General features: G+C 45.6%; 2 protein-coding genes across 4 annotated transcripts in view; both read left to right on the top strand.

The window, feature by feature from the left end:
* Positions 1–20,217, top strand: part of RUVBL2 (RuvB like AAA ATPase 2) — a 166,162-nt gene that overhangs the window by 134,339 nt on the left and 11,606 nt on the right. Inside the window, exons 2-4 of the mRNA XM_081166603.1 lie at positions 17,061–17,087; positions 18,795–18,843; positions 19,676–19,731. Coding sequence (XP_081022729.1) covers positions 17,073–17,087; positions 18,795–18,843; positions 19,676–19,731 — 120 coding nt within the window. The 5' untranslated portion in view covers positions 17,061–17,072. The remainder of the gene's footprint in view (positions 1–17,060; positions 17,088–18,794; positions 18,844–19,675; positions 19,732–20,217) is intronic.
* On the top strand, positions 1,270–15,323 carry LOC308571202 (uncharacterized protein). 3 transcript variants are annotated; one of them, XM_081166733.1, is made up of 7 exons: positions 1,296–1,478; positions 2,672–2,901; positions 6,529–6,905; positions 8,412–8,576; positions 9,551–9,657; positions 11,604–11,855; positions 14,314–15,323. In XM_081166733.1, the coding sequence occupies exons 2-7, from the start codon at positions 2,747–2,749 to the stop codon at positions 14,359–14,361; spliced, it is 1,104 nt and encodes a 367-aa protein (XP_081022859.1). In that variant the 5' UTR covers positions 1,296–1,478; positions 2,672–2,746; the 3' UTR covers positions 14,362–15,323. The 3 variants fall into 3 exon arrangements, with proteins under 3 accessions (XP_081022861.1, XP_081022859.1, XP_081022860.1); XM_081166734.1 differs by having other exon boundaries at positions 1,330–1,427; XM_081166735.1 differs by lacking the exon at positions 2,672–2,901 and having other exon boundaries at positions 1,270–1,427.

Raw genomic sequence — 20,217 nt, forward strand, 5'->3', positions numbered from 1 at the left:
TCTAGAAGCCTATTTTGGCATTCAGTGGTATAAAAATTCATAATAATAGTAAATAGCAATTCACCCTCTTCAAGAATAGGCACCATTATGGGGAGAAAAAAATATATTATGGACTATTACGGGTTATGCTGCTGAAATTTCAACTTCGTGGTTCCTGCTTTTGTGCAAAAACAGCTGAGTCCCCTGACACCCTCAGGGGTTACTTACTGTGTGGATAAAATGAGGTGGGGAAGAGCGATGCATGCAAGCCTGAGCTCCCCGGAAGAAAAGAAGGATTTAATAAAGATCAAAACTCTTCTCTCCAGTTCAGTTTGGTCTTTCACACTCACCTAATGGTGCAAAAAGTCTTCCAGAAGCTTTATTGTTATTACAATCCTTTCTCTTACTAAGCCCTCAGTGAGCAACATCAGATTTTATCTTATTGCCGGTTGTTCTATGCACAGAAATGGAAAGATGAAGAAGTTCCCACCAAAGAAGAATGGAGAAGCAAAGTCACGGATTGTGCTAAATCAGCAAAGCTAAAATAGAAGAACTTAATGATATTTTATGGAAGAATGGAAGCCTTTTTCGGACTATTTAAAGAAATGTTATAATATGATGAATTCACGAGCGGGATTTGAGCTATGAGCAACAGAAATAATGAAAGATTATTGTGGTTATGGTTATGATATAAATAAGCGAAGATAGGGTGTGTGAGATAGAATAAAAAAACACGGGAAAAGGGATGGGAAGTCGATAATACAAAATAAAAAAAAGTATTGTGTATTGGAATTCTATGTGAAATTTGTGGAAATTTAATAAAACTATATCACTGCCGGTCGTTCTAAATGCCAGCGTTTCTTCGATTGAGATGGATGAGACGTCTCAATCGGCAGACAAATCCCGTCATTTTCTCAAGGCCACCCCCAGTGCTTTTTGTTGTGTTTTCGTCTTTTTGGACTTCGTGGGGCATTGATCTCTGGATACCCAGCCAGCTCAGCTCCATAGGTTTTATATTCTGATTTTGTTCTGTGAACCGCCCTGAGACATTCGAGTATAGGGAGGTCTATAAATTCAAAAATTTCCCAAAAACAAATAAACAAATAAACTCCTCACCGCCCTCTCCTCCAAGCGCAAAGGACACCCTCCGCTTTCGAGGATTCCTTTTTCGCGCACAATTCATTCTGTGGATTCCCGCTTTGATTCCAGAACGTTACACGTCATCGCATCGCCCAGCAGGGGTTAAATCCCATGGGCGGGACGTCCTCGAAGCCCCGCCCCCCGACAACTGTACACCCACCCCCGCCGCTATCGACGAAAGCGGGACCGAAACTGAACTTAAGCTGGCGAAGGCGCATGTGCAAATCTTTCCTGCTGCAGAAGCGGCTAGGAAGTTTGCTGGAGGAGCATCAAACTTTTCTCCGGCTTTTGCCGGGCTTCTGTTTCAGGTGCGGACCGAGCGAGCCTCCGGGATAGAGACGCGACCGTGGGATTCTAAGGTAGTGGGGGAGTCTCCCATACGCAGCCCCCAAATTCCGGGGAGATGTGATGGGGGAAAGTGATGGGGGAATTGGGATAGGCAAAGAGGGTGGGAGTAATTCAGGCTTACTACCGAGTAGACATGTCTAGGAATGTACAACCAGGCTGAAAAAACTAGGGTGTCGGGTGGTAAGGGGGCAAAGACGGTGGGCTGGTGTTTGTGTGGGGCACAGGAGCCAATTCCTGGGGGCTGCCCCCCATAAAATATTTGAGGGGTCCGGGGCACTGATGGGGCATTGCCATTCAAAAGCTGTGTGTGTGCCAAGTCTTGCAACCTGCCCCACCCTCAATATTTTATTCAAGTTGGCACCCCTGGTGTGTGTGTTTGGGGGCGAGGAATGGCTGCTGCTTCTATGGATCGGACAGGAATGATATTATTGGTTTGTTTTGATTTATTTCATAAAAATTATATGCCGCTTGAGTGGAAAAACCCCCAAGATGCCGGTTGAGGTTAGCAAGGGCAGGGATTGCAACCTGGCTTTAAAGAAAGTGTTAGGTGGAGGAGGAAGAAGAACACCTGTTTTTGCTGGAGTGAGGTACTTTCCCATAGGATGTACCAACAGAGACAGCAGCTTGTTTACCATACTTGGCTTACTTAGCTTGAAAAGTCTGGGGTTATTTTGTGCTCTGCGGTGGCATGATTTGGGTCTGGATTGCATGGGTTAAATCCGCGAGGGGCTGGCTGCTGAATAGATTGCCTTGTGTTTCAGCAGCCAGCTGAATTGGAGGCCTCTGAAATAAATCATATGATTCCAGTGGGGATAGAAGAACGTGAGCGAAAGGTCCTTGGTGTATATACAGTGGTACCTCGGGTTAAGTACTTAATTTGTTCCAGAGGTCCATTCTTAAGCTGAAACTGTTCTTAACCTGAAGCACCACTTTAGCTAATGGGGCCTCCTGCTGCTGCCACACGATTTCTGTTCTCATCCTGAAGCAAAGTTCTTAACCTGAAGCACTATTTCTGGGTTAGCGGAGTCTGTAACCTGAAGCGTATGTAACCTGAAGCATATGTAACCCAAGGTACCACTGTACAAAGGATATGTGTTGGGGGGGGGGAGGTATGGCAATCAATAATATGAATGAAAAGGAGCAGGATAGAAAGGGCTGTGAGAAAAAGGGAGGGAAGGCTAATGTGTTGTTCTTTTTCTTCCAGGGCTGCTGGCAGGCGTGGCGAGAAACTTGTCTCTTCTCTTTGAACGCCAGCCTATCTTCGCAGCACGATAGACTCATGGCAGGGAGCCCGCTGCCACCAAAAAGGCAGGTGGAAGAAGAGACCCGGAGGGTGCTGGAAGCATTCCTGCAAAGGGCGCTAAGAAATAGAGAGGTGGAGTCGCTAGGTCACGTGGGCGGGAGTTATTACGATCCTACAAGTTACATGCACAGGTAAAGGAGTCTTCGGAGGAGAAATGTTGTGGTTCAGCTTGGAGGAAATGAAATGCGGAAAATTCAGGGGCGAGTCCAGGCAGAGGTTCTGGGTTTCCTGGAAGGGGACAAGATCTTCTGTTGTGTCCAAGAATCAAGGCAGCAGAAGTGAATCACAAACACCTTTTTTTCTAAGAAGTCGCAGCCACAGCAATATGGATCACGCACGCTGAGACTTAGCAATTCCCCATAGTTACTTCCCATCTATGAAAATTTATTATTCCAAAAACGAAACCTTCATCTGGTTGTAAATATTAAGATTATACAGTGGTACCTCGGGTTACATACACTTCAGGTTACATACGCTTCAGGTTACAGACTCCGCTAACCCAGAAATAGTACCTCAGGTTAAGAACTTTGCTTCAGGATGAGAACAGAAATCGTGCTCCGGTGGCATAGCGGCAGCGGGAGGCCCCATTAGCTAAAGTGGTGCTTCAGGTTAAGAACAGTTTCAGGTTAAGAACTGACCTCCAGAATGAATTAAGTACTTAACCTGAGGTACCACTGTACCAGCAAGAATGAGTCTTTCTGTAAAAAAAATGAATGTTACTCCCAGCTGTCTTAAAATAAGGCTTAAAAGAAAACTCCATACTAAACCACCATATCTTCCGGTGTCAGATTCTGAGTTGGGATCTGGGCTGCATTCCCGGGAGAAACAATTATATTGAATTCTCCTGGGCGGGAGAGATCTGGGAAGAAATTTGTGGTTTTCAATCTGGGAGGTAAGAAAAGTGGGAGCTAAAATAAAACATGATATATCACATTCAAAAGCTCTTTTTTGGGTCACCTTTGAGGTAAGGCAGGGGATGTCTTGAGGTCAAGGCTGGCCCAGGACTGTTTGTTCTTTAGCAAAATGCCCTGGCCTAACCCTGGCTTCAAGACACCACTTGCCTCAGGCACTTAATAAACATCGTGTGTTTCCTCCCTATACCGTAGGTATGAAAAGATTTCAAAACTTTATAAAGAACAAGTCTATGACAAATGGACTACACAATAATGACCAAACTATTTTATGTGGCTTCGCAACACTAAAATTCAGACACTGTGTATAATAGCACACCAATGTAGTCTGCCCCAAACCTTAATATCTTGATTATGAAGACTGTTTACAATGGAGATGTTTCATGTTCCGATTTACAAAATCTTCTGTGGCATTCGGCTTCTTTTTGTGTGGGGGCTAAGAGAGCAAATTAATACAGTGGTGCCCCGCAAGACGAATGCCTCGCAAGACGGAAAACTCGCTAGACAAAAGAGTTTTCCGTTTTGGAGGTGCTTCACAAAACGAATTTCCTATGGGCTTGCTTCGCAAGGCGACACTGTCTTGCGAGTTCCTGCTGGTTTTTTTACCTTCCCCCCCTTTTCTAAGCCGCTAAGCCGCTTATCAGCTGATCCGATCAGCAGATAAGCCGCTAAAAGCCGCTAATAGCGCTAATCCGCTAATCCTTCAATGGGCTTGCTTCGCAAGACGAAAAAACCGCTAGACGAAGAGAATCACAGAACGGATTCTTTTCGTCTTGCGAGGCACCACTGTATCATAATATTATGCTGATGCAGACTTTCATAGTTTTAGGCTGTTCTGCAGTACAGTGACTCTCAGCTTTCACTTTTTGTACGAAAGATCCCATGCTGTGTATCTTTATGACTAGAGCGGAAACATTTTTTCTGCCTGAGGAAAATGGCAAGATGGCGGTGGACCCGTCCAATCCAAATGCAGATAGTGAGTGGACTGACAGTTGAAACTTACTTCACTGGTGATGGGACAGCATCCCTCTGCTGTATCTGAGGGGTAGCAGGCTAATTTAGGGGCTCATGTTTTACACAGACTTCTCTCTTTCAACATTTAGCTGCTACTCTCTGCTCCTCAGAATGTGCTGCCAGAGGTGACTGTCTCACTCTGTCTAATGGTAGGGCCAGCCTTGCTTGAAGTAGGACCTTTTCAGTGTTGGCACCCTATCCTTGAAATCCCTCTGCTTGAAGAGTCCTCTGTGGTGCCAACTTTGTTCCCTTTTCAATACCAAAGGAACACATTTTTATTTGCTAGACAAAACTCATAGATGCTGTTGATATGTTTTTTATCTTACTGCTATTTATTTTTTGCGGGGGGTGGGGAAATAATATAACTGCTGCTGCTGCTCTTACTGCTTTGCTGTTTCAATGTGTAGACTTAACTGCTTTAGTTTCATTGCTAGCTATCCTGGAAAACACATGTTGGCGAGGAAAGAAAGTACTTGCTTGGTGGTGGTGGGTCAAAGGTCCAAAGCTAGAGTCCTGGATCCACTTACCTTGGAGTAAATCCCATTGAACAAAGTGGGATTTACTTCTGAGTAGATGTGCTTAAGATGCCACATCGATGTGCTTAAGATACAACATTTTCTTTCTCTGTATAATTTTTTTATTTGATTTTTAAAAGTATAAACATGCAATAAAAAACAGTTCCGAATCCAAATATTTAACCTGCTTACAGTGGTCTTGTAAATAAATTATAAACTTTCCCCATTCTTTATTAAAGTTTTTGTCTTCTTGATTTCTGAGCTTCCCAGTTAATTTTGCCATTTCAGCATAGTCCATTAACTTGGTTTGCCGTTCTTCTCTGGTTGGGGTAGTTTCTTCCTTCCATCTCTGGGCTAGTAGCATCCGTGCAGCTATTGTCGCATACACAGACAATCTTTTCTGATCCTTTGGTATCTCGGTACCTATAATTCCTAGTAAAAAAAGCTTCTGGTTTTTTAACAAAAGTTATTTTAAACATTTTTTTCCATTTCATTATATATCATCTCCCAGAATTTTTTTTGTTACTTTACATGTCCACAACATAGGATAAAAGGTACCTTCTTTTTATTTACATTTCCAGCAAATATTTGAACTTGTTCTGTACATTTTTGCTAACTTGGCTGGTGTCAGATGCTACCTATACATCATTTTCATCTAATTTCCTTTCCGTGAACAACATTCCATGAATTTCAGTTCTGTTTTCCACAGCCTCTCCCAACCTGCCATTTGTATATTATGTCCCAAGTCTTTTTGCCTGTTGTTTCATTACAGATTTAACCTGTTCATCTTTTGTATGCCGCTCTGAGAGCCAATTATACATTTTAAAATACCACGTTTTCTTTTCTTTTCTTTTTTAAAATATTTTTTATTAGGAATTTAAACAGAACATATTATCTTACAACATATCATCCTTAATTCCCCCCAATAAAACAATTCACCCTCCCCTCCCCCCCCCGACTTGCCTCAGTTCCCATCTCTGGTTTCTCTGTAAATGCTATTCTCTGCATGTTACAAAACTGTATAAATCCTTAATTCATCTAACTGATTATTATCAATAAAAAGTTTGTGAGTGTTTATTCAAAACCTGCCAAGGAGTCCAGTTCACTTTGTTGCTTCTTTAAATACTTTGTAAAAGCTTCCCCATCATCTTTAAAGTCACAGTTATCCTAGTTTATGTGTCAATTTTGCCAATTCTGCATAGTCCATCACTTTCTCTTGCCATAATTCTTTAGTCGGGGTTTCTTCGTCCTTCCATCCTTTTGCTATTAAGACTCTCGCCATAATACCACGTTTTCTATCGCTGTTCACTCCCTACAGCTCCCCATCAGAACATTTCCAGGATTGTCCAGCCTGGAGCTCTGCCCATGAGGAAAATAACTGCGCCAACGAAAAAAAGCATAGCTTCCGCACCAGCATCAAGCGTCTACTGCAGCGGAGGCCTAGTCCGCGAACCCCGCCGGACAATGTGCCGCCTTCTATGGGCTCCTTAAAGAGGTCCAAGGCAGGAGGGGAGGTTGGGGAAGGCGGCCGCCAGAAGCGCTCCTTCTCCCTCAAGAACATCCTGCGGAAAAAGGGATCTTCCTCAGGGGAGACGACAAGCCCCGGTGGGGCTCTCCAGCGCCCAGACTCCCTGCCTGTTGTCAACTGCTACTGTCGGAAACACCCGTCGGAGCAATGGGTGCCCCAAGGGAGTGGTAAGGAAATGCCACCTCTCTGGCCTTCATTTCTTATCTAGATTCCTTCTTGCTTCAGAGACAGAGGTCCTGGCTCCATGCCTCACCCAGTTATAAACATTTTTAAAGGGGTGGTGCCTTGGACTTCTTGAAGGAAGGGTAAAGTGGTGTTTCCGCTTGCCAAAGTCCATATTGAGCAAAGATTTGATTCCGGGATGTCGAGCCTTCAAGTCCAGAGCTAGTCAGAACGAAGTTGCTTTCTCTTGCTATTTGAAGCTGTGCTAGTTTGTTTGTTTTTTTGGGGAAAAACAAACAGACAAAAGCTCCCTCTTTATTGCCTGTTTGTGGGTAGCACCATCAAACCTCGTGGAACTTGCTTCGAATGAGTCTTTCATGAGCGGAATCGCTGTACCACTGGGCTCCTAATTTGCAAAGCTGATCCAGCAAGATACCATGATATCAATGATATAAAAAATTGCAGAGAGATCAAGGGAAATTAACAGGTTCACAGTCCTCCTCTCCCTCTCCCAATAAAGATCCCTGGTCAGGGCAACCCAGGCTGATTTGGTCTCAGAACCAGGCCTGAAACCAGACTGGAATGGGTCCAGATAATCAATTGTATCCAAGAGCATTTGAAGCTGAGTGGCCAACCCCCCTTTTGAGCAGCTTCCCTAAAAAGTGGGTAGGTAGCAGCTGTCATAATAATCATAATTTTATTATTTGTACCCTGCCCCAGTCACTCTGGGCGGTTTCTAGCATATGCAAAGACATCATTAAGCATTAAAAACTTCCCTATACAGTGGTACCTCGGTTTACATACGCTTCAGGTTACAGATGCTTCAGGTTACAGACTCCGCTAACCCAGAAATATTACCTCGGATTAAGAACTTTGCTTCAGGATAAGAACAGAAATCATGCGACGGCAGCGCAGCAGCAGCAGGAGGCCCCATTAGCTAAAGTGGTGCTTCAGGTTAAGAACAGTTTCAGGTTAAGAACAGACTTCCGGAATGAATTAAGTACGTAACCAGAGGTACCACTGTACAGGGCTGCCTTCAGATGTATAGTTACTTATCTCCTTGATATCTGGTGGGAGGGGATTCCACAGGAAGGGCGCCACTGCCGAGAAGGCCCTATGCCTGGTTCCCTGTAACTTCATTGCTTGCAATGAGGGAACTGCCAAAAGGCCCTCAGCCCTGGACCTCAGTGTCTGCATTGAACAATGGGGGGGTCATACACTTCCAGGTCTAGTGTGGTTTTTTTTGTCAAATGGGCGGGAACCATGTCTTCACTAATAGTAGCTACTTGGTTCTGTGGGTGAGAACTGATTTGCCTTTTTCAGCCCATTGAAGACTCCTGTGCAACTCAGAAGCTTGCCTATCCTTTCACCAACAGAAGTTAGCCTTGTTGCAGATAATCAGCTTTTGCTAGCATGTCACATAACTTATCCTTTGTTGCCGGTGGCTCTCTCTGCAGTGCAGAATTTGGCTTTCCTCTGCTCCTTAACAGCTTTCTGTTCTTTTGTTGCAGGTGGTGAGGCTGAGAATGCTGAGTTGTATACCTTGGTGGCCCAGAAACTGGACCACTTGGTCAAGCAGCAACAGCTGACCAGTCCTTTGGTGGCCAAAGGCTTGCCTTTTCCCACAGATGAAATCAGCATACTTCCCACGGGTGGCACTTTACCCAGCACTCCAGGTATGGGATTGAGTTCCTTGTGGTTGTACCTTCACCGCTGGGTAATAGAGATTGCATCTTAATCCCTTCTTCTTTCCTGGCCAAATATGTCATAAGAATTAGCACCCACAAGCATCCTCTTAGTTTGTGCAGTGCTCCCTGTGTTGGGACGGTGCTGCAACACAGGAAGGGCAGGGAAGGAAGTAACAAGGGGAATCCATCAGAGTGGATTTGATTTAAGTCAAATTGATTTAAATCACAATTTAAATCACTAGTCAGTAAGACTTGATTGAAATCATTTTCTTACAGAAAGACTCATTCTTGCTGGTATAATCTTAATATTTACAACCAGATAAAGGTTTCGTTTTTGGAATAATAAATTTTCAGAATAGTTTTTACAGTTATATCAAAAATTGCTGATTTGTTTATACTATTAGAAATTCAAAGACAGGTAATTATGAAATTATTGTTTATATTTGGACAACTTTTCTGCTGCACTTTATTGGAAGGAGAAAAATAATAATTTCCTTAATAACAATTTAAACTATTTAAGTAAAACAATAACGTTATAGCATATGTATCCATGTTTGTTAACTGATGTGGTTAAATGATTTTTTTAAAAAAAACTTAGATTGAGTTTTAGCACACATGAAAAACTTAAAACAAATCCTTATTTCCTGATGAATAGCCTTTGGACTATAATGTAACTTAAATAGAAAACTATCTTTAGAAAGGTTTTTCCTCCAAAAGCATTTTATTTTAAAAATCCAATTTAATTTTTTTTAATTTTTTTTTTTAAAAAGTAATTGATTTTTATCAGCCATGGAATCCATAGTTAGGTCCCACCACTTCAGAGAGAGGCTCCAATGAATAATGACCCTCCTAATACATTATCTAGGCCCAAAGCCATCTTCAGATCCCTTTTTCCTCAGAACAATTTGTTTTGTCAGGCCCACGTTGCATCTCTGAATTGGACTGGTTTTTTCTGCTCACAGTTATTTCGGAGGAGCTGCCAGGAGACTTGGAGGAGAAACAGAAAGAGCAAATCCTCCAGAAACTGGTTGCCCTTCTGGAAGAGAAGGCCGGAATCATCAATAAGGAGGTATAAGCCAGGCCTGTGGCAAAACAGTTGCATTGTGGAATGTTCCTGTCTGCCGGCCCGGCCCTTTTTCAGGATATGCCGTTCTATTCTGCTCCTTTGCCTTGCATCCCAGTTTTCTCCCTGCAACTCTAAAGAATTATCCAAAATTTTGTGGCCACTGAACCCTCATTATCCTTTTTGGATAATTCCCCCCTCCTTCAGGCTTTTTCCTAAACTTTTTTTGTACTTCTACAAATCTTGGGGTTTCCCCAGGCGTGCTGATATCGCCCTCTTAATAATGGATGGCTACTGAAAGACCAGCACTTAGAGAGAAAGCTTGCTATTATTTTATAAGGTTAGCAAGTGAAAGCAAGTGTTGTCCCTGCTCTCTACTCTCTATTAGCGTACCTTCTTCCTCTTCTTCCAAGCAAACTCACCCCTTGTGTTTTCTTCCCTTCCTCTTCCCATGTTTACTTAGAGGTATGTTTTGGGCTTACTATTAAGTATGCATAAGATTACAGCCTAGGAATCATCCTGTTGTCATATGTAGCACTGTGGGTTAAACCACTGAGCCTCTTGGGCTTGCTGATCAGAAGGTCGGCGGTTCGATTCCCCACGACGGGGTGAGCTCCCGTTGCTTTGTCCCAGCTTTTGCCAACCTAGCAGTTCAAAAGCACACCAGTGCAAGTAGATAAACAGGTACTGCTGTGGTGGGAAGGCAAACGGTATTTCCGTGCGCTCTGGCTTCTGTCACAGTGTCCTGTTGCGGCAGAAGCGGTTTAGTCATGGTGGCCACATGACCCGGAAAGCTGTCTGTGGACAAACACTGGCTCCTTTGCAAGGCCTGAAGTGAGATGAGTGTCACACCCCCTAGTCACCTTTGACTGGACTTCACCGTCCAGGGGTCCTTTACCTTACCTAAGGCGAAGACATTGAAGCTGCAATCTCCTAGGCACACTTACTTGGGAATAAGCCCCACTGAACATCGTAGCCACAGACTTCTGGGTAGCCACAGTTCAAATAGCTCTGCACATGCCTTTTGCATTGCTGTCTTTATACGCGCCAGTCTGCTTTTGCAAAGCTTCTCTTGCTCACATTGTTGAGCTTAAACTTTTATTTACCAGTTTGCAAAGGAGCTGTGTTGTTGCAATTTTGTCAATGCCCCTTCTTAGAATGTGCCACCCAGAACTGATAGCCAGCAGAAAAATGTATTGTCTCCTGTCCCTTCTGCCTGTCATATACACAGCTGCCCTGACGGCATTGATTCCTAAGAAAACGAGGTAGGCCATGGGTCTAGCCAAAGGTGCAGTAGGGCTGCCCCCCAAATCAATACAAATCTGCAGTTCTGTCTCTCCTAACAAAAGCCTGCCCGCCCCCAGCAAAAAACCTGGCTACACCCATGGGGCAGGCTAGTTCTTCCTTTTCCACTCAAGGCATTTACAAAAACAGTTTGGGTCTGGAAATAGCTCATATGTCCCTGCTTGTACCTCTGTAAGGGAAACCACCTCCTACTTTACTGTGGTACCTCAGGTTACATACGCTTCAGGTTACATACGCTTCAGGTTACAGACTCCGCTATCCCAGAAATAGTGCTTCAGGTTAAGAACTTTGCTTCAGGATAAGAACAGAAATCGTTCTCCGGCGGCGCGGCGGCAGCAGGAGGCCCCATTAGCTAAAGTGGTGCTTCAGGTTAAGAACGGACCTCCGGAACGAATTAAGTACTTAACCCGAGGTACCACTGTATTTGGCTTTTCAATGGGTGAGCATCTCGCAAGTAGCACATGAAATTTTGAAAAGTACCAGAAATGCAAATCAGCCCTAAGGCGGGCCTGCGCACCTTATCTAAGCACCTTATTGGTGCTCAATGAATGCTTAGGAGCGTCTTTCTTCTTGGAATTCGCAGCTGTCCTTCAGACGAGTCACCCAGGCAACTCTTAATGGTTCTTTCTCCTTTCTGTCATTGGCAGATTGAGGCCGACCCATTGCTACGCAACACCTTATCCCGCTTGTCCTACCGCAGCTTCTCTCGCCTGGCCGAGGCCTTCACCTCACGTGCCCCCCCTGGTCTCCCCAGCCCCCAGCTGGCTAAGCTGGCGCTCACCATGGAGCTCACGAGAAAAGTGGCCGGTATCAACAGCCATGCAGTGCACACCCTCATGGGCTACAGTCTCCAGTATATGGACATGTTCGTGCCCTGGCTACAGCAGCAAGGGGGCTGGGTAAGTGTCGTGGCATGTGTGGCTATGGATTCTTCATAGGCTGGGCTGGAGCTCCAGTTGATAGTGCATTAAAAAGTAGTAAACATTTTTAAAAAGCACAAGAAGAAGAAGAAGATGGGATGTGGGTGGAGCTGTGGGTTAAACCACAGAGCCTAGGACTTGCTGATCAGAAGGTTGGCGGTTCGAATCCCTGTGACAGGGTGAGCTCCCATTTCCTGCCAACCTAGCAGTTCGAAAGCACGTCATAGTGCAAGTAGATAAATAGGTACCACTCCGGCGGGAAGGTAAACGGCGTTTCCGTGCGCTGCTCTGGTTCACCAGAAGCGGTTTAGTCATGCTGGCCACATGACCCAGAAGCTGTACGCCGGCTCCCTCGGCCAGTAAAGCAAAATGAGCGCCGCAACCCCAGAGTCGGCCACGACTGAACCTAATGGACAGGGGTCCCTTTACCTTTACCTTTATCACTACCCGAAGGAGTCTCAAAGCGGCTAACATTCTCCTTTCCCTTCCTCCCCCACAACAAACACTCTGTGAGGTGAGGGGGGCTGAGAGACTTCATAGAAGTGTGACTGGCCCAAGGTCACCCAGCAGCTGCATGTGGAGGAGCGGAGATGCGAACCCGGTTCGCCAGATTACGAGTCTACAGCTCTTAAACGCTACACCATGCTGGTAGTCCAAGCGCTGTCCATGAGGCAACTTGAATCAAGACTGACATGGGGTTCTGGAAAAATGCTTGGCTATGATCTCGCCATAGGTGGCAAGATGTAGCTTTCTCTCACAAAAAGACGCACTTTGTAGCTTAGCCTTTTCCCTCTTTATCCTTCGGTTCCACATCTGTAAAATGGGACTAAGTGATCTACTGAACAGGAGCATCACAAGTGTCCAGCATAATAATTATAATTATTATTTATTGAATTTATATACCGCCCTATACTCGGAGGTCTCAGGGCGGTTCACAGAATAAAATCAAACTATAAAACCACAAAATCCATAATCAAAATAAAAACAACAACCCAATAACGCCCCCCCCCCAAAAGAGCCACATTTTAAAAGGGTATAAGATGTCAATCTGATCCACCAAAGGCCTGGTTAAAAAGGAACGCTTTTGCCTGGTGCCTAAAGGTGTATCATGAAGGCGCCAGGCAAACTTCCCTGGGGAGAGCATTCCACAGACAGGGAGCCACTGCAGAGAAGGCCCCGTTCTCGTGTTGCCACCCTCCGCAGCTCTCGAGGAGGAGGCACATGAAGGAGGGTCTCAGAAGATGATCTCAGGGTCTGAGAGCCTGCAAAGCACAACGGTCTGAGTGCGAGTTGAACCCCGCTTACCTGGAAATAAGCCCCACAGAACTGAACAGGAATTATTTCTAAGTAGACATGGTTAGGATTGCGACTGTTCGTCGATCCAGCGGCAAGTAAGCAGTGGCGTAGCGTGGGGGGTGCAGGGGGGGGCCGGCCGCACTGGGCGCAACATCTGGGGGTTAGGGGGCGCAAATCCACAGGTTAGGGGGCGCAAATCCACGGGTTAGGGGGCGCAAATCCACGGGTTAGGGGGCGCAAATTACTTGCCTTGCCCCGGGTGCTGACAACCCACGCTATGCCACTGCAAGTAAGATCAGTACAGTACTTTGGATCGCTCCAAAGCCTGGAGCATAACCAAGGCTTTTAATTCCTTTAGATCAGGTGCTCCCGCAATGTTCTGAACTACAGTTCCCATCAGCCCCAGCAAGCATGGCCAGAATTGATGGGAGTTGCAGCTCAGCAATATCTAGAGAGCCAATGGCTGCCTGTTTCTCCTTGACTCTGCCCCACAATTGGAGAGCCTTAAATCTGCAGTCGTTTGGCCTGGAGCCTATAGCTCTGTTGCCTCTCAGTCAGTTCTTGCCTTCTACACTGCCTGTGCTGGAGGGCAGGTACTAAGCAACACCATATAAAAGGGTCCAGTTCTGGCTGGCTATAAAAGGATGCTGTCTCTGGGGGTCCCAGTTTGTAGGTGTGAGGTCTCCTGGCTGAGAAGTGTGATGGTTAGGTCTGGGCGATATGATGATAGATTGTTGAACACCGGTTTTAAATCCACATCTTGATAACCAGTTCAAAATATTTGCCCTGATGATAAACTGCTCGAGGCCAGAGGAATGTTTGTCTGTTGCTCTGCCGGCTCAGCTCTCGCCTGCCTCCTCCAGGCGGCAGCAAACCATAGAGCAGGCGCAGACTGGGAAAATCCCTCTGGTTACAATGCAGCTTGCTCAACTAAGGCACAGAAAAGGCTGAGGCCAGGCGCTGTGGGAGGAAGAAGCAGCTGAGATACATTCCAGACATCGCAATATATTAGCATATTTAGCTGCTGATATATCACGATGCTGAAAACCAGATATCACACAGCCCTAGTAAAAAGATGCAAAATGCATCATAGTAAAGGTACTATGGAAATAACTAATGATTTTTCTTTCTTTCTCTGTAGGAAAGCATTGTGGCCCAGGAAGAGATATTTGATCTGCAGCTTGACTAGCCATTCTCCAGTATCGTGAGCCAGTGCCACTGCTCTTAAAACTGTGATGAAGGAGTGAATATGCTGTTGAGACTTGCCTGGGCAAAGCTGACTAATGGGTGGGTTTGTTTTTTTCAAAGTCTCCCTGGAAAGTCCCATCTTCTCTCTCCAGCAGGGTAAATGCCACTGAAGGAAAGTTATGTCCTTGCAACACTGATCAGAATGTGACTTTTAAGCCAGCCCAGGGATCTAGAAATCTACACTAATAAATCCCAAACTTCTGGACTTGGAATAAATGGCAGAAATTGATTTTATTTATTTTTTTGCACTAATTGTTGCTGCTCTGTTCCTGCGGGATTTGCAGTCCTGTTTTTAAAACTTGGCAAAGGAAAAAAAGGGTCAGAGAAAAATACGAAAAATAAGTTCAACTAAGTAGGCATTGGTAGGGAACAGAGGCTATAATTCAGATGCCGGTCATTGAAGGCAAGGTTGGTGGAGATCCAAGGGTAGGGCCTTATAATTGGTGACTCCTTATCTTTGAAATGGTCTTCTAAAGAAAGCTTACCTGGTTCTGACACTCTTATCTTTTCAGCACCACGTGAAAACATTTTTTTTAAAAGAAGGATATTTAGATACTGTTTTTGTTCTGGTTTTGATATTTAATGTTATTGTTCTGCCGTTTTGTAATTATTTATTGTATTGGGGGCGGGTTGCTTGTTTTTTAATTTTCTTGATTTGTGAGCTCCTCTGGGGGTTGAAGAGTAGGATATACAAAATAAATAAATCCTATGCGAAACTTGCTCGCAGATCAGTTCGTATGAAAGCTCAATGGCATCATCTTCCAAGACTGAGTTGCAAGGTTCTGAGAATAATGTAACCCTCAAACTCAGGGATTTGAGTATGTTTACCAGTAGCTTAACTGAAGTGTTTCAATGACTGAGAAACACTCTATTTTTTTAAATAAAACTTTTCAATGAAAATACGTATTTCAGTATCAAGTACTTTGGTTGGTGTCTGCATTTTTGTTTGCTTGGTGTTCCCTTTTGTCCCCTCAACCTTCTGCCATACCCATCTCTTTAAATAATTTGTTGCAGGTAGCATCCTGAATATGAACATCCACTGAGGAGGTGTCTCTCCCCCCCCCGCCCACTACTCCTGCAGCAAAATTCTTCATGCAAGCTCCTGCCTGCGTAACTCTGGCAGTGATCCTATACCCACTAACTCATTAGGACTTCCTAATTAGGATTGAGCTATCAAAAAGGGACCACGTATAGCTTGTCTCTTTATTACATTTTACCTGCCACCTTTCACTCAAGGAGCTCAAAGTGGCCTACATCCTTTCCCCCCTCCCAATATTATCATCACATCAACCTTGTGAGGTTTGACTGAGGCACTTGGTGACTGGCCCAAGGTCACCCAGTGAAGTTCATGTCCGAGAGTTGATTTGAACCCTAGTCTCTCACATCACTACACAATACTGTTTATGTTGATTAAACCCCATCCCATGCTAAAGCCACTATGTTAATATAGATTATGTATGGTATATATATGAACACACACAAAGGGGGAGGGGCGGATAAGATAGCTTACAGTGGAGGTAGGGAGGGCAGGCAGGGAGCAGTTAGCTGCTGCATCAAAGTGACAGCTATTCTAAGAGGACCCATGTTTTTGAGCTGGGAACCAAACTACCTAAAATAAATCACCCCCTCCTTCAAGTTTTTGTTTCGTTGTAGTGTTCCATAAAACCAGTTTGAGCCCTGAATCAATGGTGTGATGTTCTTACGGGCAGTGTGGCTAAAACTTTCTGAGGCCTGGAAGAACGAACTGTGTCCCTGGCACAGGATATACATGGCAGGAGTTCTAGGTAACTTCTAGCTTAGATTACTGCAATATGTTATATGTGGGGCTACCTCTGAAGTCGCTTTGGAAACTTCAGCTGGTACAGGTTGCTTGCTGGGGCAAGATGATTTGAGCATATAAGGCCGATTTTATATGCATGATGCTTTTGGGGGGCCTTTGGCTAAGGGATTGGGTGATGTCTCAAGTCTTTAAAGGTTCCTGCACACTTTGTTCGTGGTCTCTCACCTCCTCGCAAGGAGGTGTGGGTGTGTGTGTGGCGGGGGTGGGGGGTGGCAGCGGATCTAGTTGCAACAGAAAACTAAAGATCCGTCTTGCTTTCACTGCATCCTACCTCTGTCCATTTTTCTATGGCTTATAATGGGCTTAGGGTACACTAAGTCCCTTGGGGATGCCGTCTCGTTTATATCAGGGAGGTGGGCAGCAAAAGCCAACCCATAATTTTTCTACGACAGGTTGCCGGGCAAGATAAAGTGACTAAGACATAATAATAATTATTATTAATAATAATAGTCTCTAGAGACAGGCGGACGCCAAGCAAAAAAAAATAAACAGTGATCTGTGAACCAGTATGAGGTGATGGCGAGAACGTTTATAATCATCCTTCAAAACCTTCCCCCTCTCCCAAATTTCGGACTACAATTCCCATCAGCCCCAGCGCGGCTGCGGGAGCCTTATAATCCGTCGGGAAGGCTGGCCCCTCTATAGGGAGGAATGAGCTGGAGGACCGGGGCGACAATAGAGATCAGCTAGAGCGGCACCCTCCGTAAGGACCGCTTCCTGTTTCCGGCTTCTGCTCCCGGGCTGCTGAAGCTGTTGGGGCGGGCGGAGCGGGCTGGTGCTTAGAGACGGCGCGAGACTGAAGCAGCAGCAGCATGGCAACCGCCGCGGTGAGCGACAAGCCTCTTTCTCTTCCTGGTTCCGATTTCCCTTCCAGGAAAGAGACCCGGATTAATCGGAACTTTTTTGGGTGGGGAGGAAGGGGAGCCCGGGGCGCCCCCCCCGCCCTCCGTTTGCCTCCGTGCGTCGCCCTAGGGCAGCCCCCGGAGCCTCACCGGCCCCTTCTGAGGGGAGTGGGGGTGGGGAATCTCCTCAGAAGTTTGTGGGACTCCCGACCGCAACCTGGGACAGCTCAGTTTGTCAGAACAGGAGACTCTGAATTTCAGGGTCGCGAGTTCGAGTCCCACGTGGGGGCAAAAAATGGTCCTGGCTTTGCAGGGGGGTCGGGCCAGATGACCCTTGCGGTCCCTCCCAACCCCTACAATGTTGTAGTGATTCCCATCAGCCCCGGCCCCCCATGGCCAGCAGTCAGGGATGATTCAAGTTGCAAGAAAGGAGATTCCGGCTAAACTTTCCGACAGTGGAATGGAGTCTCCCTTGGGAGGTCATGGGCTCTCCTTCCTTGGAGGTTTTGAAGCAGGGGTTGGTTGGATGGCTGCCTGTCATAAATGCTTTAGCTGAGATTCCTGCATTGCAGGGGGGGTTGGACTGGATGACCCCTGGGGTCCCTTCTAAATCTACAATGCTATGATGGGCATAGTCCAGCGAGAACCGGAGGGCCACAGGTTTCACCCCCACCCTTACTGAAGACAAGATACATCCATCTCATGCGTTTTCAAATCCGGATTTTTCTCCAAGGAGCTCCAGCTGGGATAAAATTGTAGAGTTGAAAGCCACCCCAAATGGTCACCTAGTCCAACCCCTGGCAATGCAGGAATTTCAACTAAAGCGCCCATGTCATTTGGCGGAGGGAGCCTGTTCCACTGTGGGGCAATCCTTGCTGTCAAGAAAGCTCCCTGTGTAGTGCATTGATAAAAGTGCAAAGCTAAGCAGGATCTAGTATGGCTTCAAATTGGATTGGGGCCTGCCTGTTGGGATTCCTGCCTTGCAAGTGGTTGGGGATCCCATCCAACTCTACAGTTCAGTGATTCTCAGAAAATTCTTCCAGGTATATAGTCAGAATCTCCTTTCTTGTGACTCAAAGCCATTGATTTGGGTCCTGTCCTCAAGAGCAGGAGGAAACAAGCTTGTTCCACCTTCTATGTGACAGCCCTTTAGATATTGGAAGATGGTTATAATATCTCCCTTCCGCCTCCTCTTATCCATGGTTAACTTTCATTTCCCTGCATCAGTTAATTTGAGGCTGGTTGTCGTTAGTGAATTTCAAGGCTGAGCTGGATGGTGATGGTCATTGAATGGCTGAGTAAGGGGTTTTCTGTCACGCCAACCACTGCACCCCTCTTAAGGACACCACATGGGCTCTCATATAAGCTTTGCAGATATAGCCTGCAAACATTTACGTTTTGTGGTTTTACCTTGTAAACCTTGAGGCCCAGTCAAGGAAAAAGGCAAGGTTTTCTCTCCTCCATCTTCGTCATCCTTCTTTGCCCTTTCTATAGCCATCACTTGATTGTTTCAGAAACTGGGTATTCAGTAGTTGTGGAAAGTCACATCCAAATACGTGAAAGGATTTAGAATGCTTGTGTTTAGAATGCTTTGTGGTGATGAGGTATGAAATGTAGTGTAACTCTTCCTCCGAAACGTGTCCACAGATACCTGGATTTTGGCAGGCCTCATTAAATCATTTTCTCTTTCAGGCTACCAAGGTCCCTGAAGTTCGGGATGTCACCCGGATTGAACGGATTGGTGAGTTTCCATTGCTCCTTGACCTGGGATTGTCTCCCATTTTTGCCTGGCGTTCCAATTTATTATATCTCTCTTCAGGTATTTGTCTAAACACATGGGGGTTAAAAGTGTATAAAGAACTGGGGGCATGCACATGAAAGGGACTTTGCATGCCTGACCAAACATGCTGAGGAGCCTTTGTGCATTTGGGAACTCTGTGTTATTTGAATTCTAAATTGCACAAGAATGCATGTTCAGTTGAATGTGCATAGGTGCTCCTGGGCTCAGTGGACAGGCACTGCCATGCCAATGGACATTGGGGCAGGTCTTCCATCACTGTACACTTTTAACCTTTGGATGGCATCTTGTACACCTCCTTCCGGCAGCCAACTGGCAGCCAAGCTGGTGCCAAATGTATTGCTCTGCTTGCTTTTGGACCACATCAGTTAGGCTGGGAAAGGGGTCATGTCATCTGGGCAGCCCAGGACCTCCATGCACACTGTTTGCGCCCTGGAGAGGTCACTCTGGTGCTGTTAACGCAGCAAAAACAATGCGGGAGGCAGCAATACAAGTTACCAGTCTCTGCAGTCACAGCAGGCGCTGTGATTCTCCAGTGGTTTGACTTCACCCCTAGAGACACACTTCATTATCTCTTGAGACAGACAGATGACGACCGAAAGAGTTGAAGCAAATGCCTGAATAGGACTTGTCAAGTTCCTCAGTGAAGATTATGTTGCTTTCTCCATGGAAGTAAATGCTTTAAAAAAGCATATTTGATCAAGGGGCAGGACAAGGACAGATGGGTTTGTGGGTCACTGACCATCTAATAATAGTCTACATGTCTCTCACACAGGTGCCCACTCCCACATTAGAGGACTTGGCTTAGATGATACGTTGGAACCCAGACAGGTACGTGGAAAAAGAGCTTTCAGAGAGTTGCTAGATTGGGGTGGGTGATTGGTAAAATCTAATCAAATAGACAGATGAGTGGTACAGAGGTTGTTGCTATGCATTGTGGATGTAGAGGCAGTTGTTTCTGGGGCCACATATGTAGTATGATCATGTTTTTTCTATGCTCATAACTTTGAAAGTGCTAAAGCTTCCTGGGTTTTAACGCTGACACGCTCACCTTGCTCTGCCTCTGGTTATCTTTGTCCAGCCAATTGCAGTGGAAAGTGAGGGATTTGCCAACATCATAAAAAATATAGATTAGCCCCTTTCCCACCATTTTCAATGCAAGAGGGGGATGGGAGTGGGTTGCTGGAGGGTAATGAAACGGTGAATGCAAGTGATTTGAATGAAAGCTATGGGTGTTGCCATTGGGATCATAAGCCTTTATGTAGCTTTTTAATGTTTGTGGGTGCATTAATGGATTTACAGGGGGCAGGGTGAAAT

Source organism: Podarcis bocagei (genome assembly GCF_964188305.1).
Source record: "Podarcis bocagei genome assembly, chromosome: 13".
Classification (NCBI taxonomy): domain Eukaryota; kingdom Metazoa; phylum Chordata; class Lepidosauria; order Squamata; family Lacertidae; genus Podarcis; species Podarcis bocagei.